The sequence below is a fragment of the Pristis pectinata genome, chromosome 12, assembly GCF_009764475.1.
Source record: "Pristis pectinata isolate sPriPec2 chromosome 12, sPriPec2.1.pri, whole genome shotgun sequence".
In the NCBI taxonomy this organism is placed as follows: Eukaryota; Metazoa; Chordata; class Chondrichthyes; order Rhinopristiformes; family Pristidae; genus Pristis; species Pristis pectinata.
This window is the reverse complement of record NC_067416.1, coordinates 2,638,025-2,658,771: the sequence shown is the minus strand read 5'-3', so window position 1 is coordinate 2,658,771 and position 20,747 is coordinate 2,638,025. Positions and strand designations below refer to the sequence as shown.

The following is a 20,747-nucleotide window of genomic DNA, read 5'->3' as shown; positions in this document are numbered from 1 at the left end:
TCGCCTCCACCAATGAAATCTCAGCAGCTTTGCAACGAACAAACCAATTACAGACCAGCAGATGGTAAAAGGACCCCCCCCCCCACACACACACACACACACAACAATCAGCCAATTAATTCATGAGTACCGCTGCAGAACAATTTTTTGGTATAAAATGTTATTTTTTATTGTAACCGGTCAGATTTAATGCAAGAGGAATCTACCTGGAATCCCTGGAACCACGAGGAATAAACCGACGGGAACGATGAATAAACAGCCAATCACACCAAGAGTTGGTAGTGATTGACAAGAAAAGTAACCAATTGAATGACGATTGCTTCCCTGCCGGCCAATGGATAGAGAGTGTGGTCATCGGCCACCAATAGAGAAGCAGTAGGGGCGGGCCGAGTTTGGGTCATGTGATCGGTTGGATCGGGAGCCGGGGGACGAGCGGAGAGGCCGAGGTTCGGACACGATGGGTGGGCACTCGGTGACCGTGCCCGTCATCTGCTTCACCGTCCTGTGGGGGCTGGTCGGCTGCGTCCTCCCCTGGTTCGTGCCCAAGGGTCCGAACAGAGGGTGCGTGAGATGGGGAGACGGGAGGTGAAGGGCGATGGAAGGGACGGGGGTGGGGGGGAATGGGAGGGCTGGGGGGTGGATGGAGGGGTGGGAGTTGAGGGATTGCGAGTGGGTGGGTGGATTGATGGATGGATGGAGGGGGGAGGAGATGGATGGGTGGGTTGGGGAGCGGGGGAATGGGTAGGTTGGGGGTTGGGGATGGGGAGGGGAGTGGGTGGGGGCGGATGGAGGGTTGGGGGGTGGATGGAGAGGTGGGGGTGAGTGGCTGGAGGAGTGGGGGGTTGAGGGATTGGGAGGTGGATGGGTGGGTTAGGGGAGCTGGGGGGGTGAGTGGGTGGGTTGGGGATGGGTGAGGGGTGGTATGGGTGAGGCATGACATTTTCTCCCTCACTCCCTCTCATCCCGCTGGAGAGTTGAGGGGGAGTTAGCCCTTGCCACTTCCCCAGATAAGAGACAGCCCTTTGTGCTACAGAGAGAAGTGGGGGTTGTGGTGTCCCTGCCCAGTAGAAGGGGTGAGGGGAGGTTGGGAGTGTCATGACACAAGCTGGATGTAAGCTATAATTGTAAACTGAAGTATAACTTTCTGTCTGTCGTGGTTTCCCTTGCAATGTGGGCTGACCATCACCTGGAAGCCCCAGATGTAGCAAGGTGCTGAGATTTCACCATTTGCTGTCTATGTTGGCCCCGTGGGTCATTCTCTTGCTTCGAGTTTGTCTTATTCCTGAAACTCAAGCAGAAAGATGAGGGCTGGCACTGCTCCTGTATCTCAGACAGTCCGTCAGGAGTTGCTCCCACTCCTGTTTTGTGGGTGAAGAACCATATTGGGACCCACAGTTGGGGAATGGGTGCTCGGTTGGGTCTGTTGTTCCTTCTGGTCCTCTACATGTTCCTGGTGATGTTCAGATCTTTCCTCGATGTTGCTCCTCCATTTTGAGTGTCTCTTGCCAGGAATTCCCATGTGTCAAATTATCTTCAAGGTGGCTTGGAACATCTGTGAAGTATTTTTTCGGTCCTCCTGGTAATCCCTTGCCTTAACCAATTTCAGGGAAGAGGCCTTATTTTGGGAGCCCAGCACAGGTCATGCAGGTGATGTGACCCTCTCACTGGAACCATTTGGAGTCTTGATGCAGGGGATGTTGGCTTGGGAGAGCGAGCCGACTTTAGTTTGCCTATACTGGATTTGATGGATTTTGCAGGGACAGTGTTGGTAAGGTTTCCCCAGAGCGTTGAGGTGCCTGTTGTAAGTTGTCCATCTATGAAGCTTTCAGGAATCAGTGCTGTTGGCAAACTGCAGATGTTAGGCATGGGACATAAACCAACAGGATGGTTACACTACTGGAAGAGACCATTTAGCCCGTTGAGTCAACTTGTACCTGAGGCATGTGCTGATTGGCATCGCACAAATAACATTAGAGGAGTGAAAGTTTTTAAAAAAAAAACTGCAGATGCTAGAAAACTGAAATAAAAACAGAAAATGCTAGAAAAATACTCAGGTCACCTAGCATCTGTAGAAAGAAAAAGTTAATTAAATATTAATTTGGCTTGGGTAGGCATTTAAGATAAGGTATCTTTATTAGTCACATGTACATTGTAACAGTGAAATTTATCTTTTGAGTAGTGTTCTGGGGGCAGCCCGCAAGTGTCGCCACGCTTCTGGCGCCAACATAGCACGCCCACAACTTCCTAACCCATATGTCTTTGGAATGTGGGAGGAAACCGGAGCACCAGGAGGAAACCCATGCAGACACGGGGAGAACATACAAACTCCTCACAGACAGCGGCTGGAATTGAACCCGGGTCGCTGGCGCTGTAATAGCGTTACGCTATCCGCTACACTACTGTGCCTGTATCTGGTATTTGGTCAGTATGGAGGAGTTGAGCCAAAGGACTTTCTTCCTTGCTGTCTGCCTCTGTGACTCCAGATGCTGCCTGACCTGCTGAGTGTTTCTAGCATTTTCTATTTTAATTAGTAGAGAACTGAATGGTACGGTAGAACGGTGCTCCATCGGTAGGGCACGGACACCAGTGCTGGGGAAAGGGGGAGCTGTACCACTGGGACGGTTTACACCTGAGACTGCTGTACCAGTGAGCTACATAAATGGAGAAGTGGAGAGGATTTGAAACTGAAAGGTGGGAATCAATGTTGCGCTAAAGAGTAGAGAGAGGGAGGCATGTAGGAAGTGATAAACAGACTCGGGAAGGAGTCATACAAACCCAAGAGTAAGTCAATATATAAATCTAGAGGTTACATAACTTAAAGAACAACATTTATCTTCATGCACATGGCATTTGAAAAGTAAGGTGAACAAGGAGTGCAGGTAGAAATAAGTATGATCTGATGGCCATTAGAACCATGATTGAGGTCTGAATAGTGAAGGGTTGATGTTTAGGAAGTTGGGATGTGGTGGAGGGGTGATTCTGTCAATGAGAGGGATGATCTAAACTCGGGAATCATAGAACAGTCCTGCAGAGGACCAGGCCCTTCGGCCCACAATGTTGTCCCGAACTAATTAAACCAGTAATTAAATGCCTAACTAAGCTTACCCCTTTTGCCTTCACAATGTCTATATTCCTCCATTCTCTGCACATTCATGAGCCTATCTAAGAGCCTCTCTATTGTATTTGCCTCTACCACCACTACCCCGGCATTGAATTCCAGACACCCACTGCTCCCTGTGGTTTTTAAAAAAAACTTCCCCCATACATCTCCTTTGTCCCCTCTGATGTTAAATTCATGCCCTGGTGTGGAAGTGATTTTGACGGAGCTAAGAAATGATAAGGGCAAGGTCAGTTTGTGGAAGCGGTGTACAGCCCCCGACTAGTAGGATAGAGAGTTATTAACAAAAAAATAATGGGAGCTTGTCAGAAAGGAACAGCGATAATCACAGGAGACTTTGATTTGTGTAATGATGGGAAAAAATCAGTTGGGACGTCCTTCTATTCTGAGAAAATCAGTTGGGCAAAGGAAGTCTGGATGAGGAGTTTGGTGTTTTGGGATGGTCCCTCAGTGGTGTTCTGAAGCTAATCACAGCAGATTATCATAAGACTGTAAGACATAGGAGCAGAATTAGGCCATTCAGCCCATCAAGTCTGCTCTCCATTTTATCATGGCTGATTTACTTTTCCCTCAATCCCATTCTGCTGCCTTCTCCCCGTAACCTTTGACACCCTTACTAATCAAGAACCTATCAATCTCCAATTTAAATACACCCAATGACTTGGTCTCTACAGCCGTCTGTGGCAATGAATTCCACAGATTTACCACCCTCTGGTTGAAGAATTCCTCCTCATCTCTGTTCTAAAGGGATGTCCTTCTATTCTGAGGCTGTGCCCTCTGGTCCTGGACTCTCCCACTACTGGAAACATCCTCTCCACGTCCACTCTATCCAGGCCTTTCAATATTTGGTAGGTTTCAATGAAATTCCACCCCCCCCCCCCCCATCCTTATAAGCTCCGGTGAGTACAGGCCCAGAGCCATCAAATGCTCCTCATTTGTTAACCATTTCATTCCCAGGATCATCCTCTGGACCCTCTCCAATGCCAGCACATCCTTCCTTAGATATGCGGCCCAAAACTGCTCACGGTACTCCAAATGTGGTCTGACCAACACTTTATGAAGCCCCAGCATTACATCCTTGCTTCTATATTCTAGTCCCCTCAAAATGAATGCTAACGTTGCATTTGTCTTCCTAACTAAAGACTCAACCTGTAAGTTAACCTTTGGGGAATCCTGCACTAGGTCTCCCACGTCCCTTTGCACCTCTGATTTCTCAATTCTCTCCCTGTTTAGAAGATAGTCTGCACCTTTATTCCTTCTACCAAAGTGCATGACCATACACTTCCCTACGCTGTGTTCCATCTGCCACTTCTTTGCCCATTCTCCAACCTGTCCAACAGACCTGTCTTGCAGACTCCCTGCTTCCTCAACACTACTTGCCCCTCCATCTATCTTTGTATCATCCACAAACTTGGCCTCAAAGCCATCAATTCTGTCATCCAGATCATTAACATATAACATGAAAAGTAGCGGACCCAACACCGACCCCTGCGGAACGCCACTAGTCACCGGCAGCCAACCAGAAAAGGCCCCCTTTATTCCCACTCGTTGCCTTCTGCCAGTCAGCCAATCTTCTATCCATGCTAGTACTTTTCCTGTAATACCATGGGCTCCTATCTTGTTTAGCAGCCTCATCCACTGACTCTCCTTTGTCTATCCTGCCTGTTACTTCCTCAAAGAATTCCAACAGATTTATCAGGCAAGATCTCCCCTTAAGGAAACCATGCTGATTTTTGGCCTATTTTGTCGTGTACCCTGAAACCAGACCTGGTACTGTGCATCAAGATGGGTTTAATTAATGATCTCATTGTGTAGGTCAAGTGTTGACTGAGCTGATTCTTGGCCAATGTTTTGGGCTTCCTTCTCTTTCCACCCACCATGTGTTCTTTAGATCACGGACTTTCTGTTGGACCTCTGCCTTCAGGAGCCGACCTGTCAATCTGTTTAATTTCCCCTCGAGATAGTTTGGTGTTTCCAGTCTGAAAGTGTCTTGGGTGACTCCCGTGTGGTACCAACACCACTGAGGGCGTGCTCTCTGTCGGAGGCATTGTCTTCCCAATAAGACATTAAACTGAGGCCCTGTCTCGGGAGCATAACAATCATACCTGGAATATCAAGTATAGTTCTGGTCGCCAGACTATAGGAAGGATGTGATTGCACTGGGGAGGGTGCAGAGGAGGTTCACCAGGATCTTGCCTAGGATGGAGCGTTTCAGCTACAAGAAGGAACCATATAGACTGGGTTTGTTTTCCTTGGAGCAGAGGAGGCTGAGGGTACCTGATGGAGGTATACGAAATAGTGAGTGGGGGGCTAGATAGTAAAAATCTTTTTACTATGGTGGGGGTGTCTAAGACAAGGCAAAGGTTTAAGATGAGCAGTGGGAGGTTTAGTCGGGATTTGAAAGGGAATTTTTCCACACATGGTTGGAATCTGGAATGCCTGAGGGGGTGGTGGAGGCAGAGACTCACAACATTGTAGAAGTAACTAGACAAGCGCTTGTATCACCAAGGCAGAGATAATGTGGGTCAATGGGGTTAGTGTAGATGGTTACAATGGACATGGAGGGACAAAGGGCCTTTTTTCTATGCTGTATGACCCAATATTTTGAAGAAGAGGGTAGGTTTGACCAGTGCCCTGAGACCAATATCACCCAGGTCATTACCACATTAGTGGGAGCTACTGTGTGCAAATTGGCTGGTGTGTTCACTACAGTTAAAACCATAACTGCACCTAAAGTTGAAGTTGTATGTGCAAGTACGTACACACATGGGTGCAATGAAAAACTTGTAGCAATGTCACAGGCACAGAGCATCAGATAAACATTCACAAAACAAAAAACAAATTAATCACATTTTATTTTACAAGAAAACATGATTAGAAAAACAAAGTCCACTTTAGTGCAAAGTGGTCCCAGGGTTGCTAAACTGTAGTGATTAGGGTTGTGCTGGTTGGTTCAAGAACTGAATGGTTGAAGGGAAGTAGCTGTTCCTGAACCTGGTGGTGTGGGGACCTCAGGCTTCTGTACCTCCTAATGTGGAAAATAAAACACAGAGGCAGGAAATCTAAAATAAAAACAAAATGTTAGAAACACCTAGCAGATCAGGCAGCATCTGTGGGGAGAGGAACAGTTAATGTTTCAGGTTGAAGACCGTTTGTTGAGTTCTGATGAAGGATCTTCAACCTGAAACATTCACTCTGTTTCTCTCTCCACAGATACTGCCTGACCTGCTGAGTGTTTCCAGCGTTTTCTGTTTTTATAACCACACTTCAAGAATGCTTCATCAGAGGCAAAACTGGGCATGTGAGAGGTGCATTGGAAATGCAAACCTTTCCTTCCTGTTATTTAATCAGCCTTATTTTTGTCACGAATGTGTGGCTTTGTTTGTCACTGTTGACGGTTTTGCTCTGGCGGTTTCTCCATGTGTCAGCTTCCTTGTACGTGAGCTTGTTCTGGACGTACTGCATCTGCCTTAATTATGTGTGACATTACTTATCATGTTACTCTGGAGACATTTTACAGTGCTAAAGGTTGTGTATAAAACCAAATTATGATCAAGTTGAAGGGAGATGTCATTCATTAATTCATTTGCCTGTTTATGGTTGGTTATTGTTAAACACGTTTCCATAAAGGTAACCAGGGCATGCTGTTGGCCACTGACCCTTGTTACCAGGACAATCCTGTTCAGGTCCAAACCTTGTCAGATTGCAGACACTCACAGAGAGCGAAGTCCTTTATGAAATTCCTTGATCTCTTCACTGAAGAGTAAACTTTCTTTTAAATGGAAACCCTCTGCAACGTGCCCCTGACCATTACTTACTGAACCAGTGGTACTTCTGTGTTAACTAGGAGATGAGAGAGACTGCAGATGCTGGGATCTGGAGCAACACACAAAACATTGGAGGAACTCAGTGGGTCAGGCAGCATCTGTGGGGGGGGGAATGGATAGTCAACATTTTGGGTCGAGACCCTTCATCTGGACTGAAAGAGAGGGGAGAGAGCCAGTATAAAGGGATGGAGCCAGAACTGGTAGGTGATAGGTGGATCCATCTGCCTATCACCCCCCTCACCTGGATCCACCTATCACCTGCCAGCTCTTGCTCCACCCCTTCCCTCCCACCTCTACACCGGCCATCTCCCCTCTATTTATCAGACTAGATGAAGGGTGTCGACCCAAAAAGTCGACTGTCCATTTCCCTCCACAGATGCTGCCTGATCTGCTGAGTTTCTGTGTGCTGCTCCTCTTTTTGACTCCCTGTGCAGGGAGGTAGAGAGTGGAATATTCCACCAGAGTCACGGTGATGGCAGGGACACAGCTGTCCCAGAAATACCAGGGGATTTTTGATGGAAGTGAGGGTGATGGATCGGAGTTTGAATGGAGCTCCAAGAGAGAATTATAGAACCATCATGGCACAGGAGCAGGCTATTCAGCCCAAGGACTCCGTGCTAGCTCCCAGTAGAGCAATCCCAATAATTCACCAGATAATTGCACCGTTAGATCTGGCCAGTGTTGCTAAAGTTTTGTTCATTACTGCCCTGGGTGGCCCCACTCTATCAAGTACTCTTGACTGGTGCAGCTAATTGTACACAGCAGGATCCCACCAGTGATAGTCTATCTAAATCATTCCTCATGATGTTGGTCAATGGATTGATATTGGCCAGGACTTGAGCTCCCTGCTGTTCTTCAAAGAGCACCCAGGGTTTTTTTTTAACGTATCTGAGTGGGCAGCCTTGCCCAGCAGCACAGCGCTCCTTCAGTACTGCCCTGGAGCGTGGGCCTGTAAGTGTCGACTCACAGGGTTCTGTTGCCTGTCCGGGGACTGTGTGTGTTGCAGACATGGGAGGCCAGTGTTACCATCTCATGTTGTTCCCACAACCCTACCCCCCCCCCCCCTCCAGAAACACCTCTAACTTTGTGCATCAACCATGTCTGCCACTGAGATGGCAGTGATGTTTACACCTAGTATGTAGAACTGCCTTTGCCCCCTGTCGAGATGATGGGTGCAGGACCATGCTGGTTCCACGTTCTAATGACCTTCCTGCATGAGGAAGGGAAGTTGTTTCTTGTTTGCTGTTGGATTTATAACCCCCCCCCCCCCCCCATTGAAGTGTCCTAATGTGGGTGAGTGGGGTTTAGTGTAGGTCGGCATGGGATAGAATCTCTTACTACAGTCAGAACCTCTATCCCAGGGTAGAAATATCAAATACTAGAGGACAAGTTTGTGGTAGGTGCCTGGAATGGGCTGATACGGATCATGTAGTTTAATTTATCATAGTGTTTGGGACAACATGATGGGCTGAAGGGCCTGTTCCTGTTCGGTGTTCCATCACATTGCTGCTTGTGGGAGTTTGATGTCACAAGCTGCCTGCCGGATTTCCTACATTGCAATAGTGACCACACGTCATTCAATTGGCTCTGAGTATCCTGAGGTGGTGAAAGGCGCTACTTTGCCATAGCTTTGGAGAGGGATAGGAGAAGACAATATGGGAAAGTATTTAACTGGGGGAGGGGGAATTTGAAGACAGAATACAAGGTTAATGGCGGGACTCTTAGCAGTGTGGAGGGACAGAGGGATCTTGGGGTCCACGTCCATAGATCTCTCAAGGTTGCCATACAGGTCAATAGGGTTGTTAAGAAGGTGTATGGTGTGTTGGCCTTCATTAGTCGGGGTATTGAGTTCAAGAGCTGCGAGGTGATGTTGCAGCTCTATGGAACTCTGGTTAGACCATACTTGGAGTATTGTGTTCAGTTCTGGTCATCTCATTATAGGAAGGATGTGGAAGCTTCAGAGAGGGTGCAGAGGAGATTTACCAGGATGCTGCCTGGATTGGAGAGCATGTCCTATGAGGATAGGTTGAGTGAGCTAGGCTTTTCTCTTTGGAGAAGAGGAGGATGAGAGGTGACTTGATAGAGGTGTACAAGATGATAAGAGGCATAGATCGAGTGGACAGTCAAAGACTTTTTGTCAAGGCAACAATGGCTAACATGAGGGCACATAAGTTTAAGGTGATTGGAGGAAGGTATAAGGGGGATGTCAGGGGTAAGTTTCTTTTTTTTTAGAATGGTGGGTGTGTAGAACACACTGCCTGCAGAGGTTGTGGGGGCAGATACATTAGGGACACTTAAGAGACTCTTAGATAGCCACGTGAATGATAAAGAAATGGAGGACTATGTGGGAGGGAAGGATTAGATAGATCTTAGAGCAGGATAAAATGTCAGCACAACATTGTGGGCCAAAGGGCCTGTACTGTGCTGTAGTGTTCTATGTACTTTAAGGCAAAGCTCGATTTCCTGCCTCTCGGTGGTGAGTTTAATGCTGCTTATTGAAGGCTCATCCATTAGTAGCCGGTGAGTGGGCTGATTGCCCTAGCGTGCTGTTTGCTGTGCTGTATCAAGTGCTACCACCGAGATCTCTCAACTGTTGGTGATCCAAACCTTGTCTTTGTTCTGCAGAGTCATAATAACCATGATCGTGACCACGGCTGTCTGCTGCTACCTCTTGTAAGTACTTGGATAGTGATTGCACTGTGTGTCTTAAACCCTTACTAGGGGCTGTTCTGTGTACATTTGTATTGAACAATAATTGGGATGGGAAGAACTGCGGCACAGTGAGACCGTAGGTGTGTTTGCCGGGAGGATTCATCTTTACTTGAGATTTAGAAAAACCCAGGAACTGAAAACTTTAACATTGGCAGTCAGGTTGGATGTCAAAGCAAACATGAATCCTTTGAGGGAGTGAGTGTTGTGTAATGGATGTGATGTACTGGGATTAAAATTTGGGGTTCGAGTTCGGAATGGTGGGCAAACAGCCCGATAGCCAGGAATTGTACAACAAAATACTGCAGATGCGCAAAATCCAAAATAAAAACCTGGAAATACTCAGCAGGTCAGGCAGCATCTGTGGAGAGAGACAGACGGGACAGAAAGCTGGGTACAGAACAGGAAGCTGAAGGTCTGGTTCCTGCTGCCTGCTCATCACCTGACTTCAATTACCCTCCCACATCCGGGCTCAACACCTTTACACAGTGGCAGTATAACTACAGTCTTCATTTGTAGTGCTGGTGTAACTGTGCAGTTTAACGTGTAGTTAATCACTGGTTGAGCCTAACTTGGAATAAGCTAATGTAATTTAATACATTATAGTCTTCCTGGCTAGAGAAAGTGTCAGGACTTGGTTATCTTGAGATTCCCTTTGTTTCTGACCGTGGGCGGCAGCAGATATCACTGGCCAACTGTTGAAGTCTGCTGGTCGGATTAACTTTCCTCCTCTCCCTAGCTGGCTCATCGCTCTCCTGGCTCAGATGAACCCTCTGTTTGGACCCCAGCTGAAGAATGAAACCATCTGGTATCTCCGCTACTTCTGGGAATAAGACGGGACTACGCTGGAGCCATTGGTGACACGGTACAAGGACACCTGACTCCGCAGTGTGTGGAGGGAGGAGGACGATCAACCTTGATGCCCTCACTTTCCACTGATTTGGTTTGGGTGGTGTGTCCAGGTTCCCCGTTTCTTCCACCCCTCCGCACCCGCCCCCCCCCCCCCCCCCCCCCCCCACCCAAGGGCATGAGTGATCCTGGACTTGGACAAGGAGAGTCGGCCAGATGTTGGGGCACGGACCTCAGAAGAGGCTTGAGCTGCTTCCTGTTCCATTTCACGTTTCCCACCCGGCAGCTCGCTGCTGGCGTCAAACAGAAGGGAACTGTGGTCTCGGGTATTTATTGGTGGCTGAGCCTTCAGCTGACTGGTGTCCAAACTCTAGAGCTCCCACCCCAAGCCTCTCCACCTGTCCCTTGTCCTTCAGGATGCTCCTTGAAAACTCTGCTGAGCTTTTGGTCATCGGCTGTGGTATCTCCCTGTGTGATTCTGTTTTGTTTGATAATGCACCTTACGATGTTCCCTTACCTCTAAAGGCAGGTGTTGGTCTGAGGGTGATGGTGTTTGGTTCTGCTAAGTCTTGTACACAGCAAGACTTCTGCACTGAAAGGACCAGTTACCCCTCTGAGCATCCAGAGACCCTCCAAGGACGTTCGAGACATTCTCTAGTGTGAAGGAATGCTGCCTTTCACTACTCCTGAATACTCCAGCCCCATTCCTTCCCCCTCCCCAATCCCATCCCCATTAAATACCTTGATCAGATCTCTCAGAACTTAAAAGATTCAGAGTTTTATATTATAGAATAACAGATCCCCGGGAGTGAGTTACAGGCTGGGATCTAATCCAGGGGTTATGTGGAACGAGCTGCCAGACGAAGTGGTTGAGGCAGGTACAATAACAACATTTAACAGACAGTTGGACAGGTCCATGGATAGGAAAGGTTTAGAAAGTTACAGGCCAAACACTGACAAATGAGACTAGGTTGGATGGGGCATCTGTCGGCATGGACCGGTTGGGCCGAAGGGCATGTTTCCGTGCTGTATGACCAGGCAGGGATTTACCTGACAGCCAGCTGGAAGTTTGCCTTTAACCTCCTGGAACCACTGAGTAAAGATTGTTTCGGGGAGTGGAGCAGGAGATTTAACCACTCCTGGCGGGACTGAGAGGGAGCAAGTCTGTTTATCTGTCTTGCAATCTCCATCAGTGAGGGGGTGGGCGGACTTGCAGCGCAAGCACTTCATTCTTCAGCAGCAAGCTGGATGCAGGTGGGGGACAGGGACCCCAACATCCCAAACAAGGAAGAGAAAATTCTGGCCTTGGGAAGAGTTAGAGACGTGACTGGTCAGAGGAAGGTTTGACCCATGGACGCTTCCTTCCCTGGAAGTTATTTCCGCTGCCTAACATTATAACTCCATGCTTATGGAACCCACTTCTTTTAAACTTCCACATTTTTTCTTTTAACTTCAATGTGGTGCTTGAAATTTGAAATTAAAAAGGAAATTCTGGAAACACTCAAGAGGTCAAGCAGCGTCTATGGAGAGGAAAACAGTCAACGTTTCGGGTCTGAGACACTTCATCTGATGCAAGGTCTTTGGCCTGAAACAATATTATTTCTCTCTCCACAGCTGCTACCTGACCTGCTGAGTCTTGCCAGTGTTTCCTGTTTTTATTGAAGATGTTTATTAATAATTTTTAGTTTAGTTTAAATAATTTTAGTTTTAGTTTTTCCTGGTAGTAGCAGCAACTCTGGTTTCTAAGTGTTCTATCTCTCTCCAGCAATTGATTTGCACGGACTAGTTGACTGTGAGGGCATTGCAGATAGATCCACCTGTCCCTCTTGGTGGGTTTTCTAGTGTGAGGACACTTCTACCATCACACTGCTACCCCCAGGCACGTCCATCTGAGGGAACTGTCCCAAAGGTTAATGGGGATCGAACTTGGCCATTTTTGTTCTGTGCAACTTGATACTCTGCACAGCCATTGATGAGACCAAAGAGCAGAATGTCGTTCCATTATGTTGCCACTTCCTGAACGAGAGCTGAGAGACGTACGTACTGCAGAGTTACAGCTTTCAGCTGGAAACTTGACTGCAACTGAAAAGTTGAGCGGCTGAACCTGCTGCAATTGCAGTTGCCGGCAGATGGCAGTGTGGTGACGTGTCACTCCAGGGGCGTGACAGCGCCCCTTGGTGTGGGGGAGCAGCACTGCGAGCTGACCACTACCTTCTCCTGCAGGGCTTCCCCATCTGAGGGTAGGTAAAGTCATCATAATTTGCCTTTTTTACGTAGCTGGAGAAGTGCAAAGAAGTTTACACCCCTAACATTGTTCCTAATTTGTATGTACACAAGGACATTAACATAGAACAGTACAGCACAATACAGGCCCTTCGGCCCACAACGTTCTGCCGACCTTTAAACCTCGCCTAAGACTATCTAACCCCTTCCTCCCACATATCCCTCTATTTTAAATTCCTCCATATGCTTATTTAGTAATCTCTTGAATTTGACCAATGTACCTGCCTCCACCACCACCCCAGGCAGTGCATTCCATGCACCAACCACACTCTGGGTAGAAAACCTTGCTCTGATATCTCCCTTGAACTTCCCACCCATTAGTTTAAAGCCATACCCTCTTGTATTGAGCATTGGTGCCCTGGGAAAGAGGCGCTGGCTGTCCACTCTATCTATTCCTCTTAATATTTTGTACACCTATATCATGTCTCCTCTTATCCTCCTCCTCACCAACGAGTGAAGCCCTAGCCCTAGTCTCTCCTCATAATGCAATTGACAGGACTCGAGGGACTGAATTATAGGGAGAGGTTGGACAAGCTAGGACTTTGTTCCTTAGAACGTATGAGACTGAGGGGTGATCTTATAGAGGTGTATAAAATCATGAGGGGCATAGAATGGGTGAATGCATTCCATCTTCTTCCCAGGGTTGGGGAATCGAGAACTAGAGGGCATCAGTTTGAGGGGAGAGATTTCATAGGAACTTGAGAGGCAACTTTTTTTTTACACAATGGGTGGTATGTATGTGGAATGAGCTGCCAGAGGAAGTGGTTGAGGCAGGAACTTAAACAGTTGGACAGGTACATGGATAGGAAAGGTTTAGAAGGTTATGGGCCAAATACTGGCAAATGGGACGAGCTTGGATGAGGTACCTTGGTCAGCATGGACCAGTTGGGCCGAAGGGCCTGTTTCTGTGCTGACTCTGAGTAGGTCACTCAGCCCATTGTCTGCCATCCTGAAAGATCATTGATAATCTGATTGCAACCCCACCTCCCCTTTGCTGCTGACCCCTGGTGACCTTTCAATCCTTATCGAAAATCTATTGAACTCTGCCTTAAAAATAATCAAAGGCTCTGCCTCCGATTCCCTTTTGAGGAAGAGAGTTCCAAATATGATCTGAAAGAAATAAAAAACGTCTTCAATGGTTGACCACTAGTTCTTAAACAGTGAGCCCTGGTTTGACACCCTCCTGCATCCCGCTCCACATCCCCTTTCTCACAATCTCCAACCTTTCCTCAAATTAAAAGCTACCCATTCACTAAGGACCCTCACCATCCAGGACGTGCCCTCTTCACATTACTACCATTGGGGAGGAAGTACAGGATGCTGAAGACCCACACTCAGTGTTTCAGGAACAGCTTCTTCCCCTCCGCCATCAGATTTCTGAACAGTCCATGAACACTACCTCATTATTCCTTTTTTGTGCTATTTACTTATTTTGTAATTTATAATAATTTTATGTCTGCACTGTACTGCTGCTGCAAAACAACAAATTTCATGATATACAAGTCAGTGGTAATAAACCTGATTCTAATTCCAGGAAATTAGAGATGGAAATTGGGGGGGAAATGCAGATGCTGGAAATCTGAAATAAAAATAGAAAAAAAACTTGAGCACTCAGTCGGGCAGCATCTGTGGAGAGAGAAACAGTTGCTGTTTCAGGTTAGAGATCTTTCATCAGAGGTGCTCGTAAGAATAACATAGTTAGATGGACTTTAATCTACATGTAAACTAGACAATCCGAATTAGTTTGGAGGATGAATGCAGAGTATTACAAGGGGTGGTTTTCTGGATCAGTATGCTGAAGTAATGAGGGAAAGTTGCAAACAGTGCTGAGCCAAAGGTTGGGAAAATTTCATAATTCAGTAAAGGACGCCCAAGGCATTGATATGGGGAAGGAGAGCACAAGAGCAGGCTGGTGAGATACAAAGGAGCTCTTAGAATCTTCTAATAGATGTGAGAAGGAAAACAGCAGTAACTGAGGCGAGAGGTTATTTTGGGAAATGAGGAACTGACAGAGAGACCAAATATTTTTTTTTTGTCTGCCTTCACGGAAGATGGAAATCTTCTCAGACGTAGCGGCGACCAAGTCTGGAGTGACCAGGGAGTTGGCGTTAGTGGAATGTATGTGGAACGATTGCAAGGCAATAAACCCCCAGGACCTGTATCCAAGAGTTTGAAGGCGGTGGGGATAGTGAATTGGTAAGATGCACAGAGCTTTGGCAGGTGGAATTTAATCCTGATGTGTGATGTATTTTGGGAATAAGGCCAGAACATCCACAATGAATGATAGGGCAGGTTCCCCTGTCTAGGGGACAGAGGAACCAGGTTCCCCTGTCTACGGGACAGAGGAACCAGGTTCCCCTGTCTAGGGGACAGAGAACATAAGAAATAGGAGCAGGAGGAGGCCATCTGGCCCGTCGAGCCTGCTCTGCCATTCAATAAGATCATGGCTGATCTGGCCGTGGACTCAGCTTCAACTACCTGCCTTTTCCCCATAACCCTTAATTCCCCTACAATGCAAAAATCTAACTGTCTTATTTCTGAGGCAGCCTCTACTGCTTCCCTGGGCAGAGAATTCCATAGATTCACTACTCCTCCTCGCAGTTTCTCCTCATTTCCATCCTAAATCTACTCCCCCGAATCTTGAGGCTATGTCTCCTCGTTCTAGTCTCACCCACCAGTGGAAACAACCTTCCTGCCTCTTTCTTATCTCTCCCTTTCATAACTTTATATGTTTTTATAAGATCCCCTCTCATTCTTCTGATTCCAGCGAGTATAGTCCCAGGTGACTCAATCTCTCCTCATAGGCTAACCCCCTCATCTCCAGAATCAACCTGGTGAACCTCCTCTGCACCGCCTCCAAAGCCAGTACATCTTTCCTCAAGTAAGGAGACCAGAACTGCACGCAGTACTCCAAGTGCAACCTCGCCAGTACCCTGTACAGTTGCAGCATAACCTTCCTGCTCTTAAAGTCAATCCCTCAGCAATGAAGGCCAACGTTCCATTTGCCGCCTTGATAACCTGTTGCATCTGCAAACCAACCTTTTGCAATTCATGCACAAGCACCGCCAAGTCCCTCTGCACAACAGCATGCTGCAATCTTTCACCATTTAAATAATAACCTGATCTTCTATTTTTCTTTCCAAAGTGGATGACCTCGCATTTACCAACATTGTACTCTACCAGCCAGACCCTTGCCCACTCACTTAACCTATGTATATCTCTCTGCAGACTCTCCGCATCCTCTGCACAATTTGCTTTTCCACTCAATTTAGTGTCATCAGCAAACTGAGATACGCTACTCTCGGTCCCCTCTTCCAAACCGTTAATGTATATCATGAACAGTTGCAGGCCCAGCACTGACCCCTGCGGCACCCCGCTCACCACTGATTACCAACCAGAGAAACACCCATTTATCCCAACTCTCTGCCTTCTATTGGTTAACCAATCCTCTATCCATGCTAATACATTACCTCCAACTCCATGCATCCTTATCTTTTGGATAAGTCTTTTATGCGGCATCTTATCGAATGCCTTCTGAAAATCCAAGTATACAACATCCACCTGTTCCCCTCTATCCACTGCGCTCATTATATCCCCAAAGAACTCCAGTAAGTTTGTCAAATAGGACCTGTCCTTCCTGAATCCATGTTGTGTCTGCCTGATGGAACCACTTCTATCCAGATGTCTCACTATTTCTTCCTTAATGACAGCTTCAAGCATTTTTCCAACTACAGACATTAAGCTAACTGACCTATAGTTACCTGCCTTTTGCCTACATCCTTTTTTTTTAAACAGTGGTGTGACATTCGCTGTCTTCCAATCCGCTGGGACCAGTCCAGAGAATTTTGGTAAATTATCACAAACACCTCCACTATAACTTCTGCCATTTCTTTCAGTATCTGGGATGCATCCCATCAGGACCAGGGGACTTGTCTACCTTTAGGCCCACTAGTTTGCTCATCACTACCTCTTTAATGACAGCGACTGTATCGAGGTCCTCACCTCCCATCGCATCCATAACATCTCTCTTTGGCATGTTAGACGTGTCCTCCACCGTGAAGAGCGACACAAGATAGTCATTCAAGGCCTTGGCCATTTCCACATTACCTAATATTAATTCACCCTTCTCCTCTTCCAAGGGACCTACGTTCACTTTAGCCACCCTTTTCTGCTTTATATAATTATCAAAACTTTTACTGTCTGTTTTTATATTTTTTGCTAGTTTACTTTCATAATCTATCTTCCCTTTCCTTATTGCTTGCTTCGTGGTTCTTTGTTGCTTTTTAAAGTTTTCCCAATCTTCCAGTTTCCCACTACCCTTGGTGACTTTGTATGCATGAGCTTTTAGCTTGAAGCCTTCTTTTATTTCCTTAGTTATCTGCAGCTGGCTCTCCCCACCCTTCCTGTTCTTGCTTTTAACTGGAATATACTTTTGTTGAGCACCATGAAAAATCTCTTTGAAAGTCTTCCACTGTTCCTCAACTGTCCCACCATATAACCTGCGTTCCCAGTCTACGCTAGCCAACGCCCTCAGCCCATTGTAGTCTCCCTTGTTTAGGCACAATGCACTGGTTTTAGATTAACTACTTGCACCCTCCATTTGTATGAGAAATTCAATCATAATATGATCACTTTCCAAGAACTACAGATCAGGGATCATGCCTAGGGGACAGAGGAATCTTGGTGTACAAGTCCCAGGATCCCTGAAGGTTGCTGCACATGTAGATAAGGCAGTTAAGATACTTTGTTAGCTAGAGTGTAGACTGTGACAGTGGGGAGGTTATGGTACAACTTTATAAAATGTTGGTTAGGCCACAGCTGGAGCACTGTGTACAGTTCTGGTCACCACACGATGGGAGGGATGTGACTGCACTGGAGAGGGTGCAGAGGGGATTCACCAGGATGATGCCTGGGATGGGGTGTTTCAGTTATGAGGAGACTAGAGAGGCTGGGTCTGTTTTCCTTGGAGTGGAGGAGACTGAGGGGGGGCCTGATAGAGGGATACAAAACTGAGGAGCATAGAGAGCAAGAACCTTTTCCTGTCACAGTGGTGTGTGTAAAACCAGAGGTCATCAGCTTAATACAGGGGTAGGAGATTTAGAGGGGATCTGAGGAAGAACTTTTTCTCCCAGTGATTGGTTGAATCTGGATCAACTTGCCTTGCGGGGAGAGGGGGGCTGGAGGCAGTGGTCAGTGTTTTCACCACTTGGTCAATGTTGACCACACCGTGGTCAATGTTTTTGTCCAATGTTTGTGTAGTATCTGGGTGAGCCCTTAAATCACCAAGGCTGAGAAGGCAACAGACCAAATGCTGGGAGGTGGGATCAGTGTAGATGGTACAAGGCGGTCAACATGGACATAGTGGACATGTTTCTGTGGCCTAGGATGCTTATCCTCTATAACCTGTAGGACAGAAATGATCTTTTGGTTCAGTCACAGGATGTGGATGTGATTGGTGACACCAGCATTGCCCATCCCTAAATGTCCCTGAACACAGGAGGTGGTCAATTCCTGGCCTCCAGGGTGGGATTTGAACTCGTGTCTTTGAGCCATAAGAGCTTAACGTTGGATATTGAAAGAGGAGTCAGGGAGTCAGTCATTACTCCTTGAACATGCTCTGCCATTCAGTAAGATCAGCACCATTTTCCTCTACTATCCCCTGATTCTCTTCACATTTAAAAATTAAATTTGAGTTGCCCCTGATAATCCCCCACTGCTCCTGCACCCCTTCCCCTTCTTTCCCCCCCCCCCCCCACACTACCACCTCAGTTTTGGATATACTCCACCTCTCGTCAACTTAGGTAGAGAATTCACCTTCTGAGTGAATTTCCTCTCTGTGCTGAGCAGCCGACCCCTTATTCTGAGTCTGTGACCCCTGGCTGTAGACCTCCAGCCAGTGCGAACCTCCTCCCTACACCAACCCTGTCAGGCAATGAGATCACCTCTCCCACTTCCAGAGAACACAGCTTCTGCTGGCTTCATCTCGCCTTGTACAGCAAACCAGCCATCCTTAGTCTGGTGCACCTTCACTGTGCTCCCTCTATTGCAAATGTGCCCTTGGGATGGGAGTGTTCCAGGTCTGGTCTCACTGGGAAATAACTTTGTAATAAGTTTTCCCTGCTCCTGTTAGTCTAGCCCTTTTGCAGTCAAGGCCCACTTTACTGTTTGTCTTCCCAATTGCTTTCTGCACCTGTAAGTTTGGTAAATTGGTTTATTGTTGTCACATGTACCGAGGTACAGTGAAAAACGGTGTTGCATGCTATCTATACAGATCATTTCACCACAGTGCATTGAGGTAGTACAAAGGAAAACAATAACAATGCAGAATAAGGTGTTACAGTTACAGAGAGAGTGCAGTGCAGGCAGACAATAAGGTGCAAGGCCATGACTAGGTAGATTGTGAGGTCAAAAGTCCATCTTATCGTACTAGGGAACCATTCAATAGTCTTATAACAGCGGGGTAGAAGCTGTCCTTGAGCCTGGTGGTACGTGCTTTCAGGCTTTTGTATCTTCTGCCCGATAGGGCGGAGAAGAGAGAATGTCCAGGGTGGGAGGGGTCTTTGATTATGTTGGCTGCTTTACCAACTGTTATCCATCTACAAAAACACCAGGGGTCTCACTGTATTTTTTTAAAATAGTCTCTGCTTTTTCCGCCAGAGTGGATGACCTTGCATTATACATTCCACCTGCCAAATCTTTTCCCCTTCATTTACCCTGTCTAGAAGTCAGCATCAGTCTAACGACCCACCTAACATTCTCATTCTCTGTGCACACTCGCTCTCTCGCACCAGCCTTTGTTCTCGCCTGGTCACTCTCTGTGATGTATGATCATTAGAACTTCTACAGTTCAAATATCCCAGATTAATGACTGATTATGGAGCAAGTCTCCATTCCCTGAGGAGAGAAAGACGTGGAGGGGGGGAACATCCAGAAGGATTTACAAGGATGGCCCTGGGTCTGCGGGTATCAAGGGAACTTGGACAAGTTGAGGCTTTTTATTTGATGATTCAGTGTTGGCTTGAGGGAGGTCTTTAAAGTGACAACTAGGCCGATGCAAGGAATGTTTCCACGTGAAAATGATCAACACTTCAGTCAACAAATGGTAGGTTTTGCAGTGTGTCTGACGGGCAGATGGGGAGGGAAAGGTGAGGGGTTTGCAGCGTTCAGGACCTTCGTCCAGCTGGTGTCCCATCCCCAGGTTCTCTGATTTATGAACACCAAGGGGGCCCACTGATCTCAGCCTTGCAAGTACTCTGGGACAGAGCATCAACCATCCTCTGGGAAGAAAATTCCAAAGGTTCACAGCCCTCAGTGAAGAGATTTATTGGTCCTCAATTGCCAACTCCTGATACCATTCCCCACTTCTCCGAACAGCCTCTGTTTCCAGACCCCAGTTTCCCCATCATTTCCCCTTTTTCATTCCTTACTAGAGAGGCTTTGCACTGACACGTGATTTGTCTCTCCACAGATGCTGACTGCCCGAGGTATCTCTTTTGAAGTTGCTTGTCATCTTTCCACACCTTCAAACCTAATACAGCACTTTGCTGCCACAGATTTTTTCTTTCTCCCTCTTGAGGTTCTCCAGTAAACATCCAGATTTTCTCTCTATTCCAAGTCAGTAACAAGGAAGAAAAGGCTGATGTCACCCCAATAATTCGGTGGTTGAGAGTTTTGTTTAGATGAGATTTTAGTTCAACACCACTGAATCCTGAGATGAAGCTCGCATTGGTCTTTTGTTTAATTGAAAGATCTCACCTCTACCCAATTAAGAAGCCTTTTTAAAAAAAACCTGAAGGTTGATTGTGTTGTGTAGTGATATTAATGCCGGAATAAATCATGTACTTGTGTTAATTCTGTAAAAGATTATTTATTTTATCAAATATTGCGGTGTTAAAAGTAAGAAACTATTCAATGCTGTAGATGATGTTAGCCAGTGCAATAAAACCAGAATGTGTTCCAAG

The 20,747-nt window shown here is 46.7% G+C and overlaps 1 protein-coding gene across 1 annotated transcript; it reads left to right on the top strand.

Annotated features, from left to right (window-relative positions):
• Positions 1-394: 394 nt before the first annotated feature.
• atpv0e2 (ATPase H+ transporting V0 subunit e2) lies at positions 395-20,747 on the top strand. Its single transcript, XM_052027333.1, has 4 exons — positions 395-561; positions 9,571-9,618; positions 10,394-10,519; positions 20,255-20,747. The coding sequence occupies exons 1-3, from the start codon at positions 458-460 to the stop codon at positions 10,485-10,487; spliced, it is 246 nt and encodes an 81-aa protein (XP_051883293.1). The 5' UTR covers positions 395-457; the 3' UTR covers positions 10,488-10,519; positions 20,255-20,747.

What these genes read in the sequence shown, in the direction of transcription:
- atpv0e2 (XM_052027333.1), top strand. Translation starts at nt 458, where the DNA reads ATGGGTGGGCACTCGGTGACCGTGCCCGTCATCTGCTTCACCGTCCTG. An exon ending in CCCAAGGGTCCGAACAGAGG is followed by an intron (nt 562 to 9,570) that starts GTGCGTGAGATG and finishes TTTGTTCTGCAG; the next exon opens with AGTCATAATAACCATGATCG. An exon ending in GCTGTCTGCTGCTACCTCTT is followed by an intron (nt 9,619 to 10,393) that starts GTAAGTACTTGG and finishes TCCTCTCCCTAG; the next exon opens with CTGGCTCATCGCTCTCCTGG.